Source organism: Rhinolophus hipposideros (assembly GCF_964194185.1).
Source record: "Rhinolophus hipposideros genome assembly, chromosome: 2".
In the NCBI taxonomy this organism is placed as follows: Eukaryota; Metazoa; Chordata; class Mammalia; order Chiroptera; family Rhinolophidae; genus Rhinolophus; species Rhinolophus hipposideros.
In genome coordinates, this window is record NC_138048.1 from 10482546 (window position 1) to 10505271 (window position 22726).

The following is a 22726-nucleotide window of genomic DNA, read 5'->3' on the forward strand; positions in this document are numbered from 1 at the left end:
GGGTTTTATAGTAAAATAAGACCGGGTCTTATATTCATTTTCGCTCCAAAAGACGCGTTAGAGCTAATTGTCCGGCTAGGTCTTATTTTTGGGGAAACACGGTAGTGGAAGCCAGAAATCTGGATTTGGCTGTGATATGTTCGTGGGTGTTTGAAGTCATGGCTGTGAGTATATGTTGAGAATGTGTGAATAGATGGACGAGCAGGCTGACTCTGAGAATGGAACTTTCCAGGGCTGGACTTCCTGGACCCAGTGAGCAGGACCTCTGAGGGGAGCAGTTGGATGGAGGTGGGTGTGGGGCGATGAGCGGCCTGAAGGGAGAGTTACATCATGGGGTGAGACTCCGGCTGCACTGGCCTCTTCTTAGTTTGGCAGCTTCTTTCCTTAGGACCTTTGCTTGTGTGGTTCCTGCTGCCTGGTTGCCTTATTCTCCTGATCGCGGCAAAGTGGTTGCCTTTCATCACTCTACATAGTTTGTGTTTGATTTGTTTATTATGTGCTTTCCCCCCATGACGCAGGCACCATGATGTTCCTTTTATCCCCCACTGATAACCAAAGGCAGGGAGAGGGCCTGGTATATGGTAGGAGTTAAACGAGTATTTGTTGACAGGATCTGGTAACCAGTCTTTATTAGCAAATGGTTGTTAGAAACCTGGTAAATCAAGACTGAGTACAGAGCACAGGAAGCCAGGACGGATAAGCCCTGGTCCCTACCCTTCAGGAACTTGGAGTGGAGGGTTGACAGTCCTTTGTGCAGAGTGGTTCAGTGGGGTGCTGGGAACAAGTCAGGGAGGGGTCAGTTCTCTTGAGGGGTTAGAAAAACATCTTCAGAAGTGGGGATGCTTTCCAGGTGACAGAACGTAAGAACGGAGGCACAGAGACGCTATTTTCACAGGCATTGCAAGAAGTTCAGTAAAATAAGAGTATATTCAATCTATAAACTTGAACATGTCTATAGATTTTGGGGACCGTTGAGGGAGAGGAAGAGATTAAAGCTGCCGCAGAGAAAAGGGATTCTCCGCTGTAGCAAGGCTGATTTGGTCACGGGGCCAGGGCACTGAGGACCCAAGCACACTGGTGCCGTTTGCCTAGTGTGTTCTGGATCGCTGCCTCCGAGAAAGGGGAGGGAGGCAGGACTTAGACGGGGCTCCCTGTTTACCCTGAATTTTCTACAGGCATTCCACAGTCAGTTTGTGCAGAGATTTTCTCAACAGGAATAAACTCACCCTTCATCCCACATCCGAGGTCACCGCTCAGCTATGCCAACGCCACCTTGTCAATTACAACCTGGTAGAATGTGCTGCTTTCCTTTTCCAGCCATTTCGTTCATGGATTAATCTAGGGAGGTTGTTGAGATTAGGACCATTTAAGGTATCAACAGCAGTGAAAACCTAATAAAAATGTATTTTGTCCAAAGTGGTGTTGGGATTTTTTGCTAAGATGCTGGTTTACTTAAAGATAGGAGGTTCCACCAAAACTACGCCCAAGGCTGAGATAAATATTTTATCTTTCTCCTGGGTTCTGCAGGGGAGGTTAATATTGACATGGCTCAGTGTTTTGTTTTGTTTTTAAGTGCTGTTAGTAGACAGTATGGAAAATATTTTTGGGGTCAGAGCTGTTTTTACTCTTGGGTCAGTTTTAGATGAAATGTCAGCTCCCTCTTGAGAAAAAAGATTCTTTATGAATTGGAGACACTATTTACGTTTCTACTACTCACATGAGATCTACCTTTAAGTCATTAAATAATGACTTAATAATCGAAGTATTTCTGAAGTTATATTTTCACTTACTTAGTGCTCAATATATGTACGCCTCCCACTTCTGGAGGGTGTGCTTTCCTTCCTACTGATGGAGGCGGACTTGTGAGCCCCTGCTGTAGCCATTCTGCTCTGTATATAGTGAGGCTAAAGATACTGTGAGTTGAGGAAAGATGGTTGGAATACCCCGAGGTTTTACTGGAGGATGGAGGGGATGAGGGACAGAGTCGGTGTGACTGGGGACATGCTGGCCCCTTTCATGAGAAAAAGCTGGAAGGTGGTGTAGAAAAGAAAAACTAGCTTGCTATCTGTCCGCTCTAGAAGAGTGCTTCTCAAAATATCTGTGGTGAAAGACTGGTTTTTTTTTTTTCACTTAATTTCAATCTGTTGCACTGACATAAATTCATGAGGAAAATGAGTTACTAGAAAAACGAAATGCTGACTGAATGTAGTGGCCAGTTTCCAGGCTCTCCCCCAGCTTTTGCCCATTTCTTGCTGTGTGTAGAGGGCGGGTGCCTGTAAGGCACCATCACTGACTGAGAAGCATGAGATAGAGGAAGTTACTTAGGTCTTTAGGTAACACCCACATTCTGTAGGGTGTGTCCAGATGGCTTAAGACTGCTAGCCTGCGGCAACCCTGCTTATGTTAATGCCCCTCCACCCAGCAAAAAAATGTATATAACCCGTGATTGAGCTGCAATAAAGAGAGACTTGATCAGAACTCCTGTCTTGTCTCCGGTCTTTGTGTCTCCCATTTTCTTCCCTTCTAGGTGCTTCGGGGTCCCTCGTGTAGTGTCCCGCGCGTCGGGACAGCTGTGGACCTGTAATGGTTTCAGACCACACTCCGGTAGCACTGCTCCAGAAATTCACATCAGAAATGAGTCATGTGTTAATTTTATTACCTTTACAATTGCGGGATGACATATACATTCAGTATGGAGGATAAAGGGCCACTTTACATCTGCTAGCCGAGGTCGATTGTGTTGGTTATTCTGAATGTTTGTACGTGTTTGGTTTTATGCCAGCCCCACAGACACCTCTAAGGTCAGTACGATTATCTCCTTTGTACAGATGCAGAAACTGAGACGGGGAGGGGCTCATTTAGCTTACCGACGGAGGCAGACTTGTGAGCCCTTGCTATAGCCATTCTGCTCTGTGTATAGTGAGGCTAAAGATACTGTGAGTTGAGGAAAGACGGTTGGAATACCCCGAGGTTTTACTGGAGGATGGAGGGGATGAGGGACAGAGTCGGTGTGACTGGGGACATGCTGGCCCCTTTCATAGGAAAAAGCTGCGTGGTGGGATGAACAGGCACAGGGCACAGGGCAGACCGGGCTTGGAGTCCCGGCAGGTCGGTGTGTGTGGGGCGGTGATGAGCTCACAGCTCCTGCTGTCACGTTTATCTCACGTGTAATAAGTCAAGTGTGGAGGTGGGGAGGCTGCAAGGAAGGTGGCTGTAGGGATGAAGTAAAAAGAGTGGGCCTGACAAGGGTTAAAATAGGACTGGAGAACCACGGGCAGTTGGTGACAAAATTGATCAAAGAAAGGAAAGGAAGATGAGAAGAGTGTGAAAATGCTCTGATTTCTTAGACGCTGGTTCAGCAAGGATGGTGGGTCCCGTTGCTTGAGGACCTCAGAGTGACATGTTTTTGTGCTCAGGCTTCAGTGTTCTGACAGGTGTCCAGAATTATTTGACTGGTGAACTGAGGGGAATGTTGAGACTCCCTTCCCCACTGCTCCTGTGACTCCTGGCATGATCTGGGTTACTTGAAGGGGTCTGACTGAAAAGGCCTGTACCCTTGGTTTATTCCGCTTAGCGTGCTTTACATCTCGCCCTCAGCACCTGTTTTACCCGCCTCCCACTGGCTGCATGGTGGTGGTTGATTGTCTAAGCTCTGGAAGAGGTGGGGGTCGTCAGGCCCCGGAGAATAAAGAGGGTGAAGGCTGAGAGGTGTTCATAGAAGTTAACTTCAGACTTCATTTTTGGAGGTGGACTCGGGGACATTCATTTTCTTGGTTCAAAAACTGTAGGTTTAGCCTCTCTGTTTCCAAGCGATGGATCTAAAACAAACGAACAACATTACCATCACCAGCAACAAAAAAAGGGACATTCCCAATTTCTGTTCCCCTCTCCCAAGCAAGAAGAAGGAAGTTCTGCAGTTTCACCTGATTTTCCTGCACCTGTTTTATCCCTATCACCCAACGAGTTTTCCTTTTTCATGAATTTGCAATTCATTTGGTGGAAATCGCACAACACGCCTTCCTACGGTGTGTGCCAAGTGTGGGGTGGGGGATGTAGTGGGGGGGTGTCAAAGGGTAAACCGAAAGGATCAGGTTAGGGAGTGAGTGTGTGTCAGTTCACCGGAGAGTGAAACTTCAGGGGACAGAAGCCATGGCTTGTGTCTGTGTCTTTGCCTTCAGATCATCAGCGCTACAAAGTGAAAAAGATGATTTACAGGAAGAGATTCTATCGGATGCGATCGCAGTGCAAGAACTGAATGGGCTTGTGACTTACCTGAGCAGAGGGCGCTCTGAAGAGGAAACCATCTTTTGAGTTGCCTTAAGTAAATTCCGGGCAGGATAAACTAGCGCACACCTTAAGTCCTCTTTTCTGCTTTACGATTTTGCAAATCTGAAAGTTCAAGTATTTTTCTCTGGCAGCTTTCCTGCAGTTTTTCTGAGCTCCACATGCAGGTGTTTGATATCGTAGGGTGACATGCATTTGAATGTGATTTGAATATGAATCAATGGGATGCAATTATTTAGGTAAGGGTGGAATGAATGCTAAGTCTATTTAGATATAATTTGAAGCAGAATCTCTCCCACTTTAAAATGGGGAGAAGGGATGGCCTCTCTCACTTGTGGACAGGGTGAGGGGCGCTGTCACGGGGTGGGGGGGGGCGCAGCTCTCAGAGCTGCGTGTATTCAGCCCATTGTCCCTGGGGGACATTTCGTCCAGCCGATCGGAGAGTTACTGAGTTCCCGGTCATGTGTGCTTTGGGCCTGTATATGGTGGCCATACAAAAGGGCTTCATTATAATGACAGTGATCCCGGTTTCACAGTACTTCATGTGTGCCAGGTACCGAGCTTGAGTGTCTCACCTACAACTTTCACTTCTTGACAATAGGAGCGTGAAGTAGGTGGAAGTATCTCCATTTCACAGAAAAGAAGGGAGCCAGGACCACAGTATAGGTTTGTGGGGACCACCCTGATCTCCTCAAAGATCTCTCTGTCTTGAAGGGTCCATTGGACCTACTGGGGGCCTGGTTCTTACATGGCCACTTAACCATTTCACTTCTCCCCACCTCTTGGCCTCAGTTTCTCACCCTGTAAAATGGGGACCCATCCCCCCTAGGCCACTTGGTTCTTAGGAGGACGGGCATGAGTGTGACGCTTCCAGGCCAGGGACTGGTATTGTCATTACCGATTCTCTTCTCTTTCTGTGTGCGTCTCAGTACAGGTGTAAGGACAGGACTTGTTTTGTGTTGAGCTCATGTCCTTTTGGTTTCGCCTTGGTCCCCAGTGTGAGTGATTGATGGCCCGCAGGTGTGGTTTGGATGGGGGTGAATATTAATAGCAGTGTAGATGAGGGTGGGGGTGGCCGGCTGAGTTTCAGATGCTGAGTTTCACATGCGGCTTGGATGCAGATGTGGCCCTGGTGTCAGAGATGTTGGAGGGAAGGGGGAAGTGCTAGGCTGCCATTTAGGGGAGCCCTCTGTCCCCTACGTCAGTCTGGCCCATTCCCTTGGCCCGCTTTAGGAGGACACCCCCTTTTATTTAAGCGTCGCAAACTGCTTTTAAGTGACACTTGACTTAGAGGAAATTCCCCCCTATTGCTGTGGTGCGGGGCTGGGTATGTGCTTATGCAGAGCCACGTGTGCTGTTCTTCCCAGCGGTCGGACGCTTGGGCAGCAGTGGCTCTCCTGCGGCTGCCTCGTGGCCTGGCCCCTGATTTTGAAGGGTAGTTTTGCCCCGAGGGGTGGAACAGAGCAGAGCTTCCCTTCCTGCCTCCCTTATGGCTGTGTTTTAGTTTCCCTGGGCTGCCATAACCAAATACCACAAACTGGATGGCTGAAAATCATGGAAGTATATTCTCTCACAGTTCTGGAGACTAGAAGTGCAACCCCGAGGCAGGACCACACCTAGAAGGTTCTAGGGGAGGATCCTTCCTTGCCTCCTCTAGCTTGTGTAGCCACCAGCATTCCTTGGCTGTGGCAGCGTAAGTCCAATCTCTGCCTCTTTCTTTCCTCTGAGTCTTTTCTCTTATAAGGACACACCAGCCATATTGAATTAGGACCTATCCTAATTCAGTATGAGCTCTTTTTGATTGTATCTGCAGAGACCCTATTTCCAAATAAGGTCCCATGCACAGGTATATGGGGTTAAGACGGACATATCCTTTTGGGGTACACAGTACAACCCAAAGGTAGAGTGCCTACTGCTAGTCTGTCTCTAGACTCTTCTCGGCGTGTCCCGGGTTTGTCTCGTACTGGACTTTGCCTTCTGCGTCCCCTCCAGTGTTCTCGGGAACGTCAAGCTATCAACCATCTCCCTTTTCTCGTTATCGTCAACTACTTCCTTCACTGCATTCTTTCTGGTGCCATCAAAACATGCACACGTCTTCACATCTTAGGTCTCCTCCTACCCCATGACCCCATTTCTCCCCCCTCTCTCCCTAATTTCCCCAAAGCACCTTGTGTGCTCACTGCCTCCTTCCCCTCCCACTTCTTCCTCTGCTCCTTCCAGTCTGGCGTCTGCCCTTGTTCCGTGGAGACACCTCAGGTCACGAGTGACAGCCATGTTCCCAGCAGCACTTGCTGCTGTTGGTCTCTCACTTGGTGCAGCCATGTCTTCTCCTGGCTTCTCAGGTAAAGCACTCCTAGTTGCCTTCTCTTCTCTCTAGCCAGGCCATCTGTCTCCTCTGAGAGCTCTTCTAACTGCCTGGTAAATCAAGGGTCTGTCCCAGGCCCGGGTCCCCTCTCACTTTACCCTCTCTCTAGGTGGTCTCAGCCACCCCAGGCTTCAGTTACTGCTGCGTTTCCCCGAAAATAAGACCTACCCCGAAAATAAGCCCCAGTTAAGATCATCAGCCAGATAGATGCATTTAGTACATTATGACGATATTCCAGAAGAAGATGACGTGACTCTATTTGAATAAATGTAGATTGTTGTACATGAAAAAATAAGACATCCCCTGAAAATACGCCTAATGTGTCTTTTGGAGCAAAAATTAACATAAGACCTGGTCTTATTTTCGGGGAAATATAGTATAAGACCCGGTTTTATTTTCAGGGGAAACACAGTACCATATGTAGACAACTCACAACTTTGCGACTCCAGCCTCGATTTCTCTGCACTCTAGGCTTGTACAGCTAAGTGCCTGTAAGAAACATACTGTTTTGTCTGCTATGCCAAACTTATATGTAAAACTGAACTTGTGATCTGCTCCTCTTTCCTTCACCCCCCAAAAAAACGTGGCTGTACCCTGTCTTGTACCCTGTCACCCCGGAAATGTGGGGGACACCTTTCACAACCTCACTAGTCATTCCATCTAGCATGTCAACAAAAATCCCGTTGAGTAGCGCTTCTAAAATTCCTGCATATACCCCTTTCTTTCCACCTGTGTCATCACCATCTTGGTCCGCTGCTGTCATCTGATGGCCTGACTCTAATGAGAGCTGATGGCGGGCCCCAGGCCCCTGGCCGGCAGCCTGCCATTTATTCTGACCCTCGTCCAGTCAGGTCGTTCACCCTGCAGACCTATACAGGCCTTTACGCATGCTCTTCCCGTCTCTCCTCTTACCTGGTGAGGCACACATATGTGGTTGTTAGCTTTCCTGATGAACCTGTCCTCTTCTCTTTATGACAAGACCCTCTTTATTGTTGATAATTGCTCTTTATTTTGAAGTCTACCTTACCCGGTGTTGATGTAGCCACTCCAGCTCTCTTATGTTCTTCATTTGCAGGGTATTTCTCTTTTTCCATCCATTTACTGTCAACTTCTCTCTTTGTGTTTAAAGTACAGCACATAGTTGGGGTTTGCATTTTTATCCATTCGTACACTTCCCGTCTTTTGATTGAAATCTTAGTCCATTAACAGTTAATTAGCATTTAATGTACTTATCGATTTGGTTGCATTTAGGTATACCATTTTACTGTTTGTTTTCACTGTGTCTGCTTTCCTGCTTTCTTTTGGATTATTAAACTATTTTAAAAAATAATTTTAATTTACCTATTGATATTTTAGTTACACTTCTTCACCTGGGTTTTCTTTTTCTTGTTTGATTGCTCTCGGAGTTGCAGTATACATCCCTAATGTTTCCGCTGCAGACTTCGCGTTGTATCCCTTCATGCAAAGTGTCAGCCTTACCATTGGAAGGGTCCTTCTCTTAACCTAGTTAACTCCTACTGCAGAGTCAGAGCTCAGCTCAAAGGCTACTTCTTCAGGGAATTCTTGTTTGACCTCTCAGACGAGGTGAAGCCCCTGTACGTGCAGTCCGAGGGCCATAGTTCTCCTCCGGGCGTTTATCACACTGGCGATTTGCACTCTGTGGAATCCCCATGCTTAGCCCAGTGCTGTGTGCTTAGTTACTTGTTGATTAAATGAAGGGGAGCCCTTAGTTGTGGTTTGAGGAAGGCAAAAGACTCCATGATAATGTGCTCCAGAGGATGGGCATGGCATGACGTAAGGCTGAGAGGCTGAAAAGACAGTGTATGTAGGAAGGCATACAATAGTCAAGTAGATTAAATGAGAGTTAAAATACAAAAATAAAAAGTGGCTCTAAGTTGTTATAACAATAGCCACCATTTATTTATAGAGCACTTTATGGGCCGGGCACTGTGCTAAACTCTTTGTACATTTTCTTATGTAACCTCAGCCCTGTGAGTTATTCTTGTCTCATTTCAAACGAAGCACCTGAGGTACATTTATTTACCCGGTTCCCAGTCACTGGGGCTCTGCGTTCACGCTCAGGTCCCTGTGATTCTAACTCTTAGAATGGAAGCAAGACTGGGAAGCGGAGCTTGACTGTTCACGGCACTGAATGCCTGTCCTGGTAGGTAATTGTATTTTGATTCAGGGCCAGGGTAAGGTAGAGAGTAGGCCCACAGGTGTCATTGAAGGTCTGTAGACTGTCTTGCTAGGTGCTTCTATTCTGTTGCCCCTTCTGAAAAAATGAAAAACAAAACAAAAAAAGGGGAAAGTCCTCGGAGGCTTTGGAAAGAACAGTACAGAAAAGAAAACCTATCTGAGGAAGATTGATCTGGAAGGATTCAGGCAGGCTGGATTCAGGTGAAAGTCTGGACAGAAGAGGGGCCATGTGTGAGGAGCCGTGACCAGGGCCTGCTGTGACCACAGCCATAGGTTAGAGAGCTGGCTGCCGTAGTTTAAAGGAAGGAATCAATGTGAGACTTTTTATTTTGAGAGAAACATGAATAGAATTGCTTAATGATGAGGTATGAGGAGAGAAAGATTATTCCCTTATCTTCTGGGTCATTTATATCTGCTACCTATAAGTGTTGCCTGAAGACCATGAAATACACCCATGAGGGGGATTATCGTAGCCTCGTTTCTCAAACTGGGATCTGCAGACATCTGGGAGAATGTTCTGGGAGAATGTTCTCTCTGGGATCTGAGAGAATGTTCTTTTCAGGGAGAGGTGGACAGGGCTAGGAAAAATAGTTATAAAGTTGTCTTTTAAAGTTTTGTTTGTTTTGGGTAAGACCCCAGCTAACAGCACAGCCTGCCTGGCTAGTGTGTACAGGGACATTTTTCTACTTCTGTGACATTATCTTCCCTGGTGGACATTTCTGTCCAGTTCATTGAATCACTGAGTTAGTTTGTTAGATGTGAGTAGGTAGGTGGCTGAGGAAATTGGGTGTCTCTGCACACGTTCTGTGCATTAGATGAGAAGTGTGGAGGAGGTTAAGTGTATATGTGAGTACCTGTGTCAATATTTATTTGCATTTATTATCTACTTTTCAGATGGTCATTGAACATTGTGCTAAACCGACCTTTCTTTTTTGAATGAGAAAGAGCTTAACCAATTTCCAAACTAGCATCAAAATGTTTTCACTTTCCTAAGAATACGTTTTATTGAAATTAAAACATTGCTTTGAAAGGGATCCAAAAAATAAGATCATTCTCTGAAGTTCAAGGTAAATGCGTGAGATTTATGGATGAATTTGGAGTTCAGCCAAAGTATTGGAGGTCTGATTTTTGTATCAGTATTGAATATGAAAATGCAGAATGAACACTGGCCACTTTCTAAGCTTTTGTTTCTCTTTTTCTTTGGGTACCTGTCTTCCTAAAATTGCTTTAAGGCTTGTTGTTTTAGTTAAAAACCAGTGACAAGAAGTGTAAGAGTCCTCTTTTCTCCGCGGTGAGGTTACTTTGGGACCAGTTATGCTTTAAACCTGTTGAAATCCATATACAGCCTGGTGTGGTGCCCTAGGCCACCGGGTGTGGATAGTAAATTCATATTCTCAGCGGGCACTGTCTCTTGGCTGAGTAAATATTAGGTCTTGCTCATGTATTATACAGTGTTCCCTTAATGCTGTGAATGATAAACAAATACGTTTAAAACTCTGAATTCATGGTTGATCTCCCCCGAACAGTTATTAAAAGTATTTTCTTTTATGCCCCATATTATATACAATGGGTAATATTTTACCTTTAATAAGGGGTCCTTTTATTGGAAAAGGGTTGGCACTGCTGATCCAGTGCCCCGAGCACAGGCCTAGGAATGTGACCCCGATTAATAGTTGGGTGTATCCCCAACTTTTTGAGGTTTTAGTTGCCTTACCTTTGCAAGTGGGCAAAATAGCAGCTGTTGGTTCTATTACTTACTGTAAGAATTGTTGACAAGGTGTAGTGGAACAAGTTTAAATCTCTGTCAGGGTCATTGTTAGAATTTTTGGTGGTTATCCTCTTATTTAGAAAAATCTTTGAAGAGGTTTGTAAAAAGTTAAACTGAGGCTCTATTAAAATTTTAGGAATTTGAGCAAAAATCAATTCAAATTGGGCAGCACCAAACTGGAAGTGGTTAGAAGCGCTCCATTGTCAGGAGCTGGGGAAAAAAAGTTTTATAGAGAAAAGGGGGAAGCAAAGTAAGGAAATTACTGATTGTCTATAGTTTAAACCAGGGGTGTCCAAATTGTGGCCCGCGGGCCAACTGCGGCCCGCAATCCATTTTTAATTGGCCTCGCAGCAAATTCCAAAAAGATATTTAGTTTACTTAAATAAACCAGGTGAGGCAATATGTACTTCACCTGGAGAGAGTGGCCCTGCTGTTTGTGTATTTTACCGCATATGGCCCTTGGTGAAAAACGTTGAAAAAAGTTTGGACACCCCTGGTTTAAACCCTAGTTGGCTGTTTGTGTGCGTAGGTTTCGACTGTGTAACCTTGATGTATTTGCAGGCCTAGATTTTGGTCGGCTAACGTAGGCATTACAGCATCAGAGCCCCCTCAGTCTAATGGCCTCCTGGTTTCATTAATTTAACAACTCACCCTTTTGGTCATCTTCTCATACATGAGCGACTGACTAAAAAATTGGCATTAGCGCCACTCTCAGTCACCATCAGAGTTAAATTGCTCTTTTCTCATCATGAAATTCATAGGTTATAATGTCAGATCTGTGGAAGAATTGCTTTTGCTGTTTATCCTGTTGTTCATCGTGTTTCTGTTTCTCCGAGTGCAGTGAGACCATCTGATGCGTTGCTGATGGCTGCACACGTGCATTTAAAGTCTTTGAGAGGCCTGTGCGCCGGGTAGGCCGTGATGGTGGCTGCGAAGAGGCTAATGCCACGCAACTGAAGTGGACTCCTTAGGCAGGGACCTCGTGCACCAAACGAGTTGGTGTCAAAGAAATCAGAGAAGGTACCTGATGAAGGCTGAACCTGTTGTAGCCATGCGGCTTGTTAATTTCTTGTTGGAGTTTCTACGATCCCGGAGGTGTTGATCCAGGTCCAACAGGAGGTGTTTGCTATGGCACTGACTCGCGCTGTTCGGCCAGTCCAGAGCAATTCTAGAGTCCAGAACCACCCGATTAGCAGGACCGCCTCGGGACGTTTCTTGTGCAGCGCCGGCCTTAGCTGTAGACTCCGCAAGGATTGCCAGAGTTAAGGGTAAATTTCTAATCACATATTTGTCTGTACTAACTGCAAGCCAAGAAAGCAGGAACTGTCCACAGTGACAGCCATTCAGAGGGGGGAACATTGGCTGGTCAACTTCTTGTTGGTCGATAGTATAAATTTAAGGGGATGGGCCAGTGTTGAGTGTCTGAGGTATTACGAAGGGACAGTGGAACAGTAAATGCAGCAAGAGCGCATTGTCCTTTCATCCTCCAGGTGTCAAGACAATGAGTGGCCCAAGCATGGGGACCATTGCCAAAACCTCCACATAGAAAGGAGTGGGCAGGAGGTGTACATAGGGCTCCCTGTAAGTATTAGAATATCAATACCAAGTATATCCCATTGTTTGGGGGAAATTTGGGGTGTTAGCATCATTCAACCAAGACTCAAATATGGTATTATTGCATATTGAAAGACCATCTAAGTATTTGGGCCTGACAGCAAGTCCACAAATGGTCTGACTTACACTGACTGCTTTGCAGTGTCTTTCACGTATGTTCAGTGGATCTCATTTTTCCCATCCCAGGGTTTAAATTGAGGCAAGGAATGGGGGTATGTGGATTTAGTATTTTAATTTTATAAAAGGGATCTGCAGAACAATTTAGGCATGCAGTGGCGTTTGGAATTCCAATGTAATTCCTCATACAGAGAATTAAGGAGTCTCTCCCTTCATGTACTGATTTTGGTGTAGCATGACAAATCCAGCAGTTAGGTACTATTGCAGTAGCTATTGTTTGTGAATTCCTAATTAAAGTGTTGTCCTCCCCTGCATTAACAGGGAGAAAAAGCAGATAGCAAATAGGCAAAAGGGATAAACGTTTCTATTGGACGTGGAGATCTTGATCTATGATCTTGGGAGAGCTGTCCACCTCAAGATGTTGTCTGCTTCTGGGGAGGAACCTCCCTAGTCAATGTTAAGTTTAGGTCTCTGGCTGTTGTGCAGTTTTAAGAGTCTGGAGAACCTTTTTCAGTTGGGAGAGGTGGACCCAATGTTAAGTCCCTGAAGTTTGTCTGCCAGCTGGGTAGTGAGGAGGACCTGGTATGGTTTCTTCCCACCAGGTTCAAGGGCCGTCTTTCTTACGTGTCGTTTTCAGAAGACCCGTTCTCCAGGTTCTGTGTTGTGGAAGGTTCCACTCTCTGCAGGAGGAAGGGTCACGGAAAGCTTCCTTTACCTGGTGGAAATACACTTTGACAAAATGCGTAAATCAAACTTACAATACTGAGTCATGTCAGAAGTTATGAGTACAGGAGAAACGTTCTATCATCAAAGGCGTAAGTCTTCCCGTTAACTATTTTGTGAGGCGATAATTTATGCTTTTCCATAGGTGTTGATCTAATTACCATCAAAACCAGTGGTAGAACTTTTGTCTGGGGCAGTTGATTTTGATAATTCAGCTAGTTTTAGATTTGCGTTACCATTTGTCCATTTGACTTTACCAAATGACAGGATGGTAATACCATTCATTGTGTCAGCAGCACTTGAATTGTTCAGTTGTTTGTCCAGTGAAATGAGTTTCCCTATCACTGTAGGTTTCCTGCGGATACCCCATAAAAGGAAATATATTTTCTAAAAGTTTCTTACCGTGTTTCCCTGAAAATAAGACCAAGCTGGACAATTGCTGGACAATTTTTGGAGCAAAAATTAATGTAAGACCTGGTCTTATTTTACTTCAATTATAATAAAATAAGACCAGATATAATATAATTAATATAATATAATATAATATAATATAATATAATATAATATAATATGGGGTCTTACATTAATTTTTGCTCCAAAAGACACATTAGAGCTGATGGTCCGGCTAGTTCTTATTTTCGGGGAAACAGGGTAGCTACATTTGTGGAGTCACTCTTTCTGCATGGGAAGGCTTCAATCCATCCTGGGAACATACAAACAAGTACAAGAACATACTGATAACCCGTTGCGGGAGATGGTTGAATGAAATCCATTTGTAAGTGTTCAAATGGCCCAGTAGGTGGTGAGGCTGCTCCATCTAATACCTTGATGGTCTTTTCCAGGCTGTGGATTTGACACATCAGACACTGGCCATCAACCAATTTTGCTACCTTGGAGCAGTCACCACCCCCCCGCCAATACTTTTTCATAATTTGGATCCTTTTATCTGTGCCGTGATGAGTTGCAGAATGTAGAGGTTTTGGTAATGACATTTTTAAGAGTTCAGGATGAACTATCTGGGCCCTTACCGAGTCCTTGTTTAATGTTAAATTTGGGGCCCTCATTGGTCCCAACCTTGTCGCTCCAACTCAGGTGCTGGATTTTGTCTTTTATATAAATTATCATAAATAATTGGGTTAGAATCAGTCTTCTGGAGTTTGTTCAAGTTGCATATCGGAACAGTTTGAGTGCTGGCTGATGTAGTGTTGAAGCCTACTCGAGCATTTCCCTGATACTCAGGCTCTGTTTTTCTAGTATGAATGAGCTTCATAATTGTAATTTTGTTAGGCAATAGAATGGCAGCGAGCGGTGCCTTTACTTGGGGCTCGTTTTTGACTGGGCTTTGCAAGAAGGGAGGAACCTCTCTGTTTCCATAACATACCAACGCCATGGACCACCCCAAAGGCCAATGTGTCCTCCGTGTAAGTGGTTACTGATTTTCCTTTGGATAGCTGACTAACCCGAGTGAGGGCAAGTGGTTCAGCTCGTTGTACAGACTTATACTAGGGAAGGGGTCCCCTTTCTAGTAGTTCACGTTGAGTTCTTATAGCGTATCCTGCGTATACTTCCCTTTTGTATTCTTAGCATTGACAGAGAGTTTCCAATCTGGGTTTTATACTAGTACGTCCTGTAGTCAGTGTGAGGGGTCAATCACCAGAGCGCCACATCTACACAGGGATGATGACCTGTACCATCGTCAGGCACCGTAGCAGGTTGGTCAAATTGTAACCCTTCAAGTGGAGGTTAGAAGGTGTCAATCGGGAGGGAGCAGTTAACCGGAGGATTCCTCGGAGACCCATCTTCTTATTATTTTGGTAACCCAATTTTTACAGACTTCCTCTGATGGAAAAACAGTCTGGACTACTAGGGGGAGGCCTATGAAACGATGGGTTCAGCAGCGGGAATTCTTTTTTCCATTGCCCTGGTTGTTTACAATGAAGGCAGACATTTCCGGGCCCAGTACTCCCGAGTAGAGGACCTCTAGGTTCTGGCCTGAAATGTGCCCATGGAGGTCCTCTCAGCCCTTGGAGCTTTTGTAACTGCAGGGCCAGAAATTTATTGGCTTTTTGAATTTTATATTGCATGAAGGTCTCTTCAAAATGTTCAGCTAGGAGTGTTGATTTAGCAAGAGGGGCAGCTTCCCAGTCCAGCTTTTGTATCTCTTTATTAGGATAGTTGGTTCAGGCTGGAGCCCATTGATGAATAAGAAGTCAGCGTTTTCTCTATGCCTGCATTTAATTAAACAAATCCAGAAAGTTTCACAAAAAGGGTTTCCAATCTTGTCTTACAGTCTGAGACTGGTTCATCCTTTTTTTTTTTTCTTTCAAGATTGAATACCCATTAGTCTTGTGTGGAAATGCTTTATCGATACTTTCGTGTAGGTCTTGGGCTATTTTTCTAGCGCATTTTGGGCCATTCCTGGCAGAGCGATTAGTATGTAGATCTTTAATATTGCTTTCGGGATGTTGCCACTTGGGTTCAGCCATCCATTTTTGGGTATTGCCAAGTCCTAATGTCATATGCATACGTTGGTAGAGATCCAGGAGCCCTGGATTGTAAGCTCCAATTATAATTCTCAATTCCTCACAAAATTTTTGAGGATTCTCTTGAAGATTTGGGAAATCTTTGATAATGGCCCTAGTTCAGCCTTTGACCATGGAGAAAAGATGGTTACATCTGGTATTCGTGGCTTAGCAGAGGGCTTCCCTTTACAAGGCGTTTTTTTAACCTCTCGCTCATCTTCAGAGTGAAAAGGCAGTTGAGTAAAGGGATTCGTAGGTTCAGAATATTTTGGGAGAGGAGGGTGTAGGGAAGGAGCAGTTGGAACAGTCAGAGTCTGGTCAGTCAGGGTACACTTCGCTTTAGAGTCACTGTCAGCTTACTGTTTAAACTTTTCATTGGCCTTTATAACGAATCTTTTAAAGAGATGATTTTTGTTTCATTTAGTTTCTTAGAGCTTCTGCATATTAATAAAAAATACATCGCATTTTTTGGGGGAAATTTGGGGGATTTGACCCTTTTTTCTCTAGGTCACCTCATAACTGGATAAGAAGTTCCCTATTGTGGCCAATGTAATTCAAGATTATCTTTGGTGAGGTTAACCCACAGGTTCAGAAAATAACAGGTTCTGGGCCCATAGCTTTTATACATATGGTTAACTGGGGTTCCAGGTGGAGGAGGCCCAGATTGTTTGGAGTCAGAAGGACCCATTGTTTCTTCTTCCTTATTACTTGACGCCTTGCACTGGACCCAGGCCAGCTTAAATTATGTTGGATCCAGTCTGACCCCAAGCCCAGTCCGGTTTCTAAGTCAGATCCAGTCCGGTTTCTTTTAAGTCTGCTGACCTGAGACCCAGTCTGAAGAAAGAAATGCTCAGATAAATTTGGAGAGCTCTTTTAAATGAACAAATTGGAGCTCAGATACCTGCGACCTCCTCACGCAGAGCTCAGTGGGCTCAGTGGGCAGTTTCGCCTGGCTGCTCATTGATCCTGGGGCTGTTGGGAGTCTCCTTTGGGTCCTTCTTGTGACACCAGAACTGTTGAAAGATGAGGCACATTAAAATTTTAGGAATTTGCGTAAAATTTGATTCAAATGGGGCAGCACCAAACTGGAAGTGGTTAGAAGCGCTCTGTTGTCAGGAGCTGCGGAAAAATTTTTATAGAGAAAAGGCGGAAGCAAAGTAAGGAAATTATTGATTGTCTATAACTTAAATCCCAGTTGGCTATTTGTGATTGGTTGTCCTTACGTTTTGATTGTGTAACCTTGATGTATTTACAGGCTTGGATTTTGGTCTGCTAACGTAGGCATTACAGCATCAGAACCCCCTCAGTCTACTTGTTTAATGAATTTAACAATACAAATGGAATTAGGGGTCCCAGGGTCATGGTGTAGTGATTCAGAATATGCTTATTAATTGTTCAATACAGGTAATCATTCACTTATTTATTCTTTCCACAATTACTTACTGAATGCCTGTGTACTATGTGCCAGGCACTGCTCTCTGTGCATCTATGAATAAAAACAAATATCCTGGTCTCGTGGACCTTATCTTCTGGTAAGTACATGTTGTAAGTAAGATGCATGGTGTTTTAGATAGTAAGTGCTATGGATTATTGGAAGATTAGGAGTCCTGGGAATGAAGGGAGTGGGCGGAGCAGTTCCAATTTCTCATTGGGAATGTGAAATTTGAGCAAAGACTTAAGGTGGTTATGGAGTTGGCCCTGTGGATACCATGGGGAAGATCAATCCAGGCAGAGGGAACAGACAGGGCAAAGGCCTGAGGCTTGAGAACATCCACCTGGAGTGCTTGAGAGAGGAGACTTGTGTGGCTGGAGTAGAGTGAGCAAAGGAGAGTGTGGTTAGCACTGAGGTCAGAAAGGTAACAGGGGCCAGATCACATAGGGACCTGTAAGACGTCACAGAGCCTTGCTCCTTACACACTGAGTTGGGGAATTAATGCAGGTTTTAGCAGGAGTGACATGATCTTTTTCATTTGAAAAAGCTCCCTGTAGCTGCTGTGTTGAAAATGGTCTTCAGGGGGCAAGAGGAGCCATTGCTGTGTCCTAGCATGAGGCAAGGAGGGCTTTGGTGGTAGTGAGTAGTTGTCGGATTTCGGATAGGTTTTCGTGCAACTTTGAGTATAAGATGAAAAAGTTCTCATGATTCAAGGCTCCCAACAGGACCTGTGTGCATCCTAGTTTGAGGAAAACCTGATGTGGTTGACAGGCCTGTAATCCTGCTTCCACGTTCTTTTCTTTCTGTGTGTGTGTATGTGCACAGGACATGTCTTAAGGCCGTTGGTTAGCAGTTACGTGAAACAAGCGGCTGAGTCCGTGTTAGTTTAGAAAGTTAAACAGTGCTAAATGAAACTGGTCCTAAAAGTCTCACGCACTTCCTCCTAATTAAGCCAGAACATATTTTTAGTAAAAACATATAGTGACACTCAATTGATGTTTTTTGTAACACTCTGATGGTAAATCAAAGATAAAAATTCAATTTTCTCGTCCCATCCCTCTCACGGTCTTATTTGTGCCCCTTCTTTCTTAGACTCTGAGACTACTGAAATTTCGTTATGTAGTTTTGCCCCGGTTTTCAAATAGTGAATTTGAAAATGTGGTAGCAGTTTGCGTTGTCTCCTGATATGTGCGTGCAATTCATTTTCTGTGCAGATCATGATTTCAGTAACCTGTGCGTGGAGGAGACTTGATTACCATAGAGCAAAATTTCCTGTCGCGGGGTCTTTTGAAAGCCCGCCAAAACAGTGAGTGGCTCACTGAGGTATTAGGTAGAGCGCACACAATTAAGTAAAGTTACATGGCAGGTGTCCAGCAGACCTCAGTTCTAAGCCAAGGTGACTGTTCCAATACTTATATGTCATTGACTACTTTGTTTTAAGACTTCCTGCCTAATCCTCCCAATGGTTTTGTCAGTTGTTTTTTAAATTTTTTTATTTTCATTTTACACTTGCAGGACTTACTTATGAGGACTAAGTGTATATTCTCACGTGCTATGGCTACCATTACCGCACTGGTTAGTAAGACCATTTCTTGGCTTGGAGTGAGGGGAGCAGAAGGTAGCTTCATTTACCGAACCTTTTTCCCTTTTATGCTTTCAAGTCTGTGTCTGAGGAACGTCAATTTAATTCTGTAACTCAGTGATCAGGGCAGGGCAAGGTTGGTTTTCTTTGTTGTTTTTCTTTGTGTTTTTTTTTTTGTTTTTTTTTTTAGAAGCCCGGCTATTTTTGATGTGTTGTGACCTTGGGAAGAAAAGTTTTCCTGTATCTATCCAGTAGGAGATATTTTTAAGGAGAGTATGAGTTGTAGCTATGTATTTTTAGACCGCATTTTCATGTGGCATTTATACTTGGGTGGCGTGGTGTCATGGAAATTTCTCTTCCTAGCCTCGGATTGAGAAGACAGGGTTTCAGTGTTGGCTCTGTCCGGTTACTGGGCTTAGTTTAGTGAGCCTCACTCTTGTCATCTGTAAATGGGCGTGAGATAGAAAACTACCTCAGAATTGGTCAAGATCAAGAGAGCCCGTATGTATGAAAGAACTTTGCAGGCTCTAAACTTTCCTTATGTTGCCGGTCTTTGTGCTGCCTGGTTACCACAAAGCTTGTGCCTTGAAACCCTTAATTTCTGGGGTCTTGGGTAAGTTGACGGAGCCAATTTTCTTGAACATATAAGAGAAGGGTGTGCGTAGGGGCTGGCAAGGAAGTGAGAGTCAAACTGTGGGCTCTCTAGAAGCAGTTCTAGTTTGAACATTCTGTGATTTTTATGTTTGTGTGTGAGGCATCAGTGCACATTCCCCCCACCCTCCCAAATTATTAGTTAAACATTTTCAAACTTACAGGAAAGTTAAAAGAATAGGATAATGAATACCTGTGTATTCCACAGCTAGAGTCAACAGTTGTGAACGTTTTGCCACATTTGTTTTATCTCTTTCTACACATTTATACATCTGTTTTTAAACTTCCATTTCTGCTTGCTTTCATGTGCATTCAACTATTCTCTCCTTGTAGAATTTAGCAAAGTTAGTCGCTACTCAGGCTGTCGCATGCGGGGTTCAGTTGGAGCTTTACATCTTTCTGATTAATCAGGACCTTTTTTTCAACAGGATGAACTGACCGCTGTGAATGTAAAGCAAGGCTTCAACAATCAGCCGGCCTTCACGGGAGATGAGCATGGCTCAGCCAGGAATATTGTAATTAACCCATCAAAGGTATGCTAAGTGTCTCCCAAAATTTCCGAAAAAGTGTGTATATGAGGTGTGATCAAACAATTCGGTGAATGTTTAACTTTAAAAAATGTATTACAGTAAAAGACACATTGCCATTAACCTCCCTCAAAATACTCCCCCTTGTTTTGAGCACACTTATCTCATAGTTCTTGCCACTTTCTGAAGCAGTTGTGGAAGTCCTCTTTCGTGAGTGTCTTCAATTGCGCTATCGTGGCTGCCTCGATTCTTGAATCATTTTGACTTTGGGGAAGAGCCAGAAGCTACATGGTGCCAGAACCAGTGAATAAGGTGGATGAGGGCACTAATGTTTTTATGTGACAGAAATTGCTGTACCAGAAGCAATGTGTGACACGGAGCGTTGTCATGATGGAGGATGATTTACAGCACACTTTAAAACACACCTTCTCTCAACCGTAGCTCACACCCGACTGACTGCACCAAACAAGTTGAAACTTGTCACACACTGTTACTAAGGTTTGACGCACTGCTTCCCGTATTGAAGATCCCTGCCTTTCCGTTGGATGGCATTTGGCAACAGAATTCACTGTATGTTTTGATCACACCTTGTATGTGACACCCTTGTGAGTTAATGTTGATAAATTAGTTATTTAAACCATAATCCATATTCAGAATTTCCCCAAATAACAGGTAAGCTGTCCTGCCCTGGGATCCAATCAGGGGTCGCACGTTGTATTTGGCTGTCATGTCTCTTCAGTCTCTTTTAATCTAGTACAGTACAGCTCTCCGACTTCCCTCATTTGGTTCTTGCTTTTTTGGCAGTGGTGTGCTTTCAGGACTGCCATTTTAGAAGAGTCTAGTCCAGTTATTTGTTTTGTATCTTAGTCCTGTATTCAAGATTCGTCTCGTTATTTTCTCATGACAGGAGTCATGTTAAATATTTTGGGGCATGAAACCTACATTGTCTCACATCAGAAGACATGAAGTGCCAGTTTGCCCTCTAATTGGTTATAAGTGTGATCACCTGAGATGGTGTTTGCTCTCTCTTTACCTTGTAAAAGTGGTCATCTTTTCCTCATAGTGATCTCTATAGGGTGCTACTTTGAGACCATGAATATTCTATTCTCCAGTCAAATTTCATCTTATGATTTTAGCGTCAATTGATGATTCCCACTGCATGATTTATTTTGCTGGTGGTTGCAAAATGCTGGTTTTTCTGGTTATCATTCCTCATACATTTATTAGTTGGCATTCTTTTGTAAAGGACACCCCCTTTTTTTAGTATCACTTTTAACTCCTGGATTCTTTTTCAAATCTGAGGTGTTATTTTAATTTTTCTTTTTGATGCTCAAATTGTCTTATCTTTGGCCAGTGGGGGTGCCTTTTACCTGGTTTTTGGGTTATTTTGACATCTCTACCCTCCTTTGAACATTTCCTCACTTTTGATACAAGAACACATCCCAGGTTCATCTCGTTCTCTCCCTGCCCAGCCCAGAACTGCGTGCGTGGCGTGCTCCCCGCTTCTAGAGTGTCCTGTCTGCTGAGCCTTCCAGTGGATAGAGATGGGAAACATGTTCAGATTTCTTTTTTTCCCCCCTTCCCCTTCCTCCTTCCTCTCTTCTTCCCCTCAACACTTCTAACTCAATACCCCCGGGATTTTTTCTTACTTTTGCCTGTTTCATCTTTGAGTCTCTTTTCTCCCAAAGTGAGAACGCTTCATCTCGGCAATATCAATGTATTTATTCATTTACTCTCCTATTATACACATAAAAAAGTTTCAGAATAAACTATACCAATATTTCCAATAACAAAATTACTATGTAAAAGTTTCAAATGTTCTACAATACTTTTTTTACCTTATGCTAACTTTCATTAAGAGTGTGTAGTCAGAATGTTGTGTTAAAATTTCTTGAATTAAGTCTTCTTTTTCTGTGTGGTTATGTTAACAATTTTATATATATATAATTATTTGCTTGTGTTTGTAATCTTCTAAGGTTTTATTTTTTATCCTTTTTGAGTTTCTATTTGTCAAATATTAAAATACTTTTACTTATTAAATTGAAAACATCATATATACAAATAAAAAGAAATCAAATCTATAGACACATTTCTATATTTTTTTCCTCTTCCCCGGAGATAACCTTTATTAAGGGCTTGTGTATCATTCCAGATCTCTTTATGTGTGTACATGTAAATGACAAACACGTGTAAATGACAATTTGCTAAACTGTCAACTGAAATAATTATTTAAATGATGTGAAAGAAAATAGAAGCATTTTCTGCAGATAGTCCTATTGACCAAACACGATGTTTTTCCAATCTTGACACTTCTTAACACTACAGCCACAATTATGCATATGTTGGAATTTGTGTTCTATTTTTTTTATTGTGCTAAAACATATATAACATAACATTTACCATTTTAACATTTTAAAGTGTACAGTTCTTTGGCATAAAGTACATTCACATTGCTGTGCAACTGTCACTACCATTCATCTCTAAAACTTTTTCGTCTTCCTTTTATACTTTTAAAAAATGTAAATATTTTTGTATGTACTTTTCCTGGAAGAATATTGCTTGCTTAGAAGCTGCATCAATCTGCTAGAGCTGCTATAACAAAGTACCATAGACTGGATGGCTTAAACAACAGAAATTTGATTTTCTGAGAGAATTTATTTTCTCACAGTTCAAGAGGCTGGAAGTCCAAGATCAAGGAGTCAGCAGGTCTGGTTTCTCCCGAGACCTCTCTCCTTGGCCTGCACATGCTGCCATCTTGCTGTGTCTTCACATAGTTTTTTCATTGTGTGCGCGCATCGCTGATGTTTCTTTCCCTTCTTATAGTGACACCAGTCCTATTAGGGTGCCATCCTACATCCTCACTGAACCTTAAGCACCTCTTTAAACGCCCTGTCTCCAAAGACTGTCAGGGCTTCAACATCTGAATTTTAGGAATACACAGT

The 22726-nt window shown here is 43.5% G+C and overlaps 1 protein-coding gene across 10 annotated transcripts in view; it reads left to right on the forward strand.

Annotated features, from left to right (window-relative positions):
* MED12L (mediator complex subunit 12L) overlaps positions 1-22726 on the forward strand; it is a 322241-nt gene that overhangs the window by 13189 nt on the left and 286326 nt on the right. For all 10 annotated transcript variants that reach the window (XM_081064322.1, XM_081064328.1, XM_081064329.1 and 7 more), the window contains exon 3: positions 19686-19790. In XM_081064322.1, the coding sequence (XP_080920448.1) occupies positions 19686-19790 (105 nt within the window). The remainder of the gene's footprint in view (positions 1-19685; positions 19791-22726) is intronic.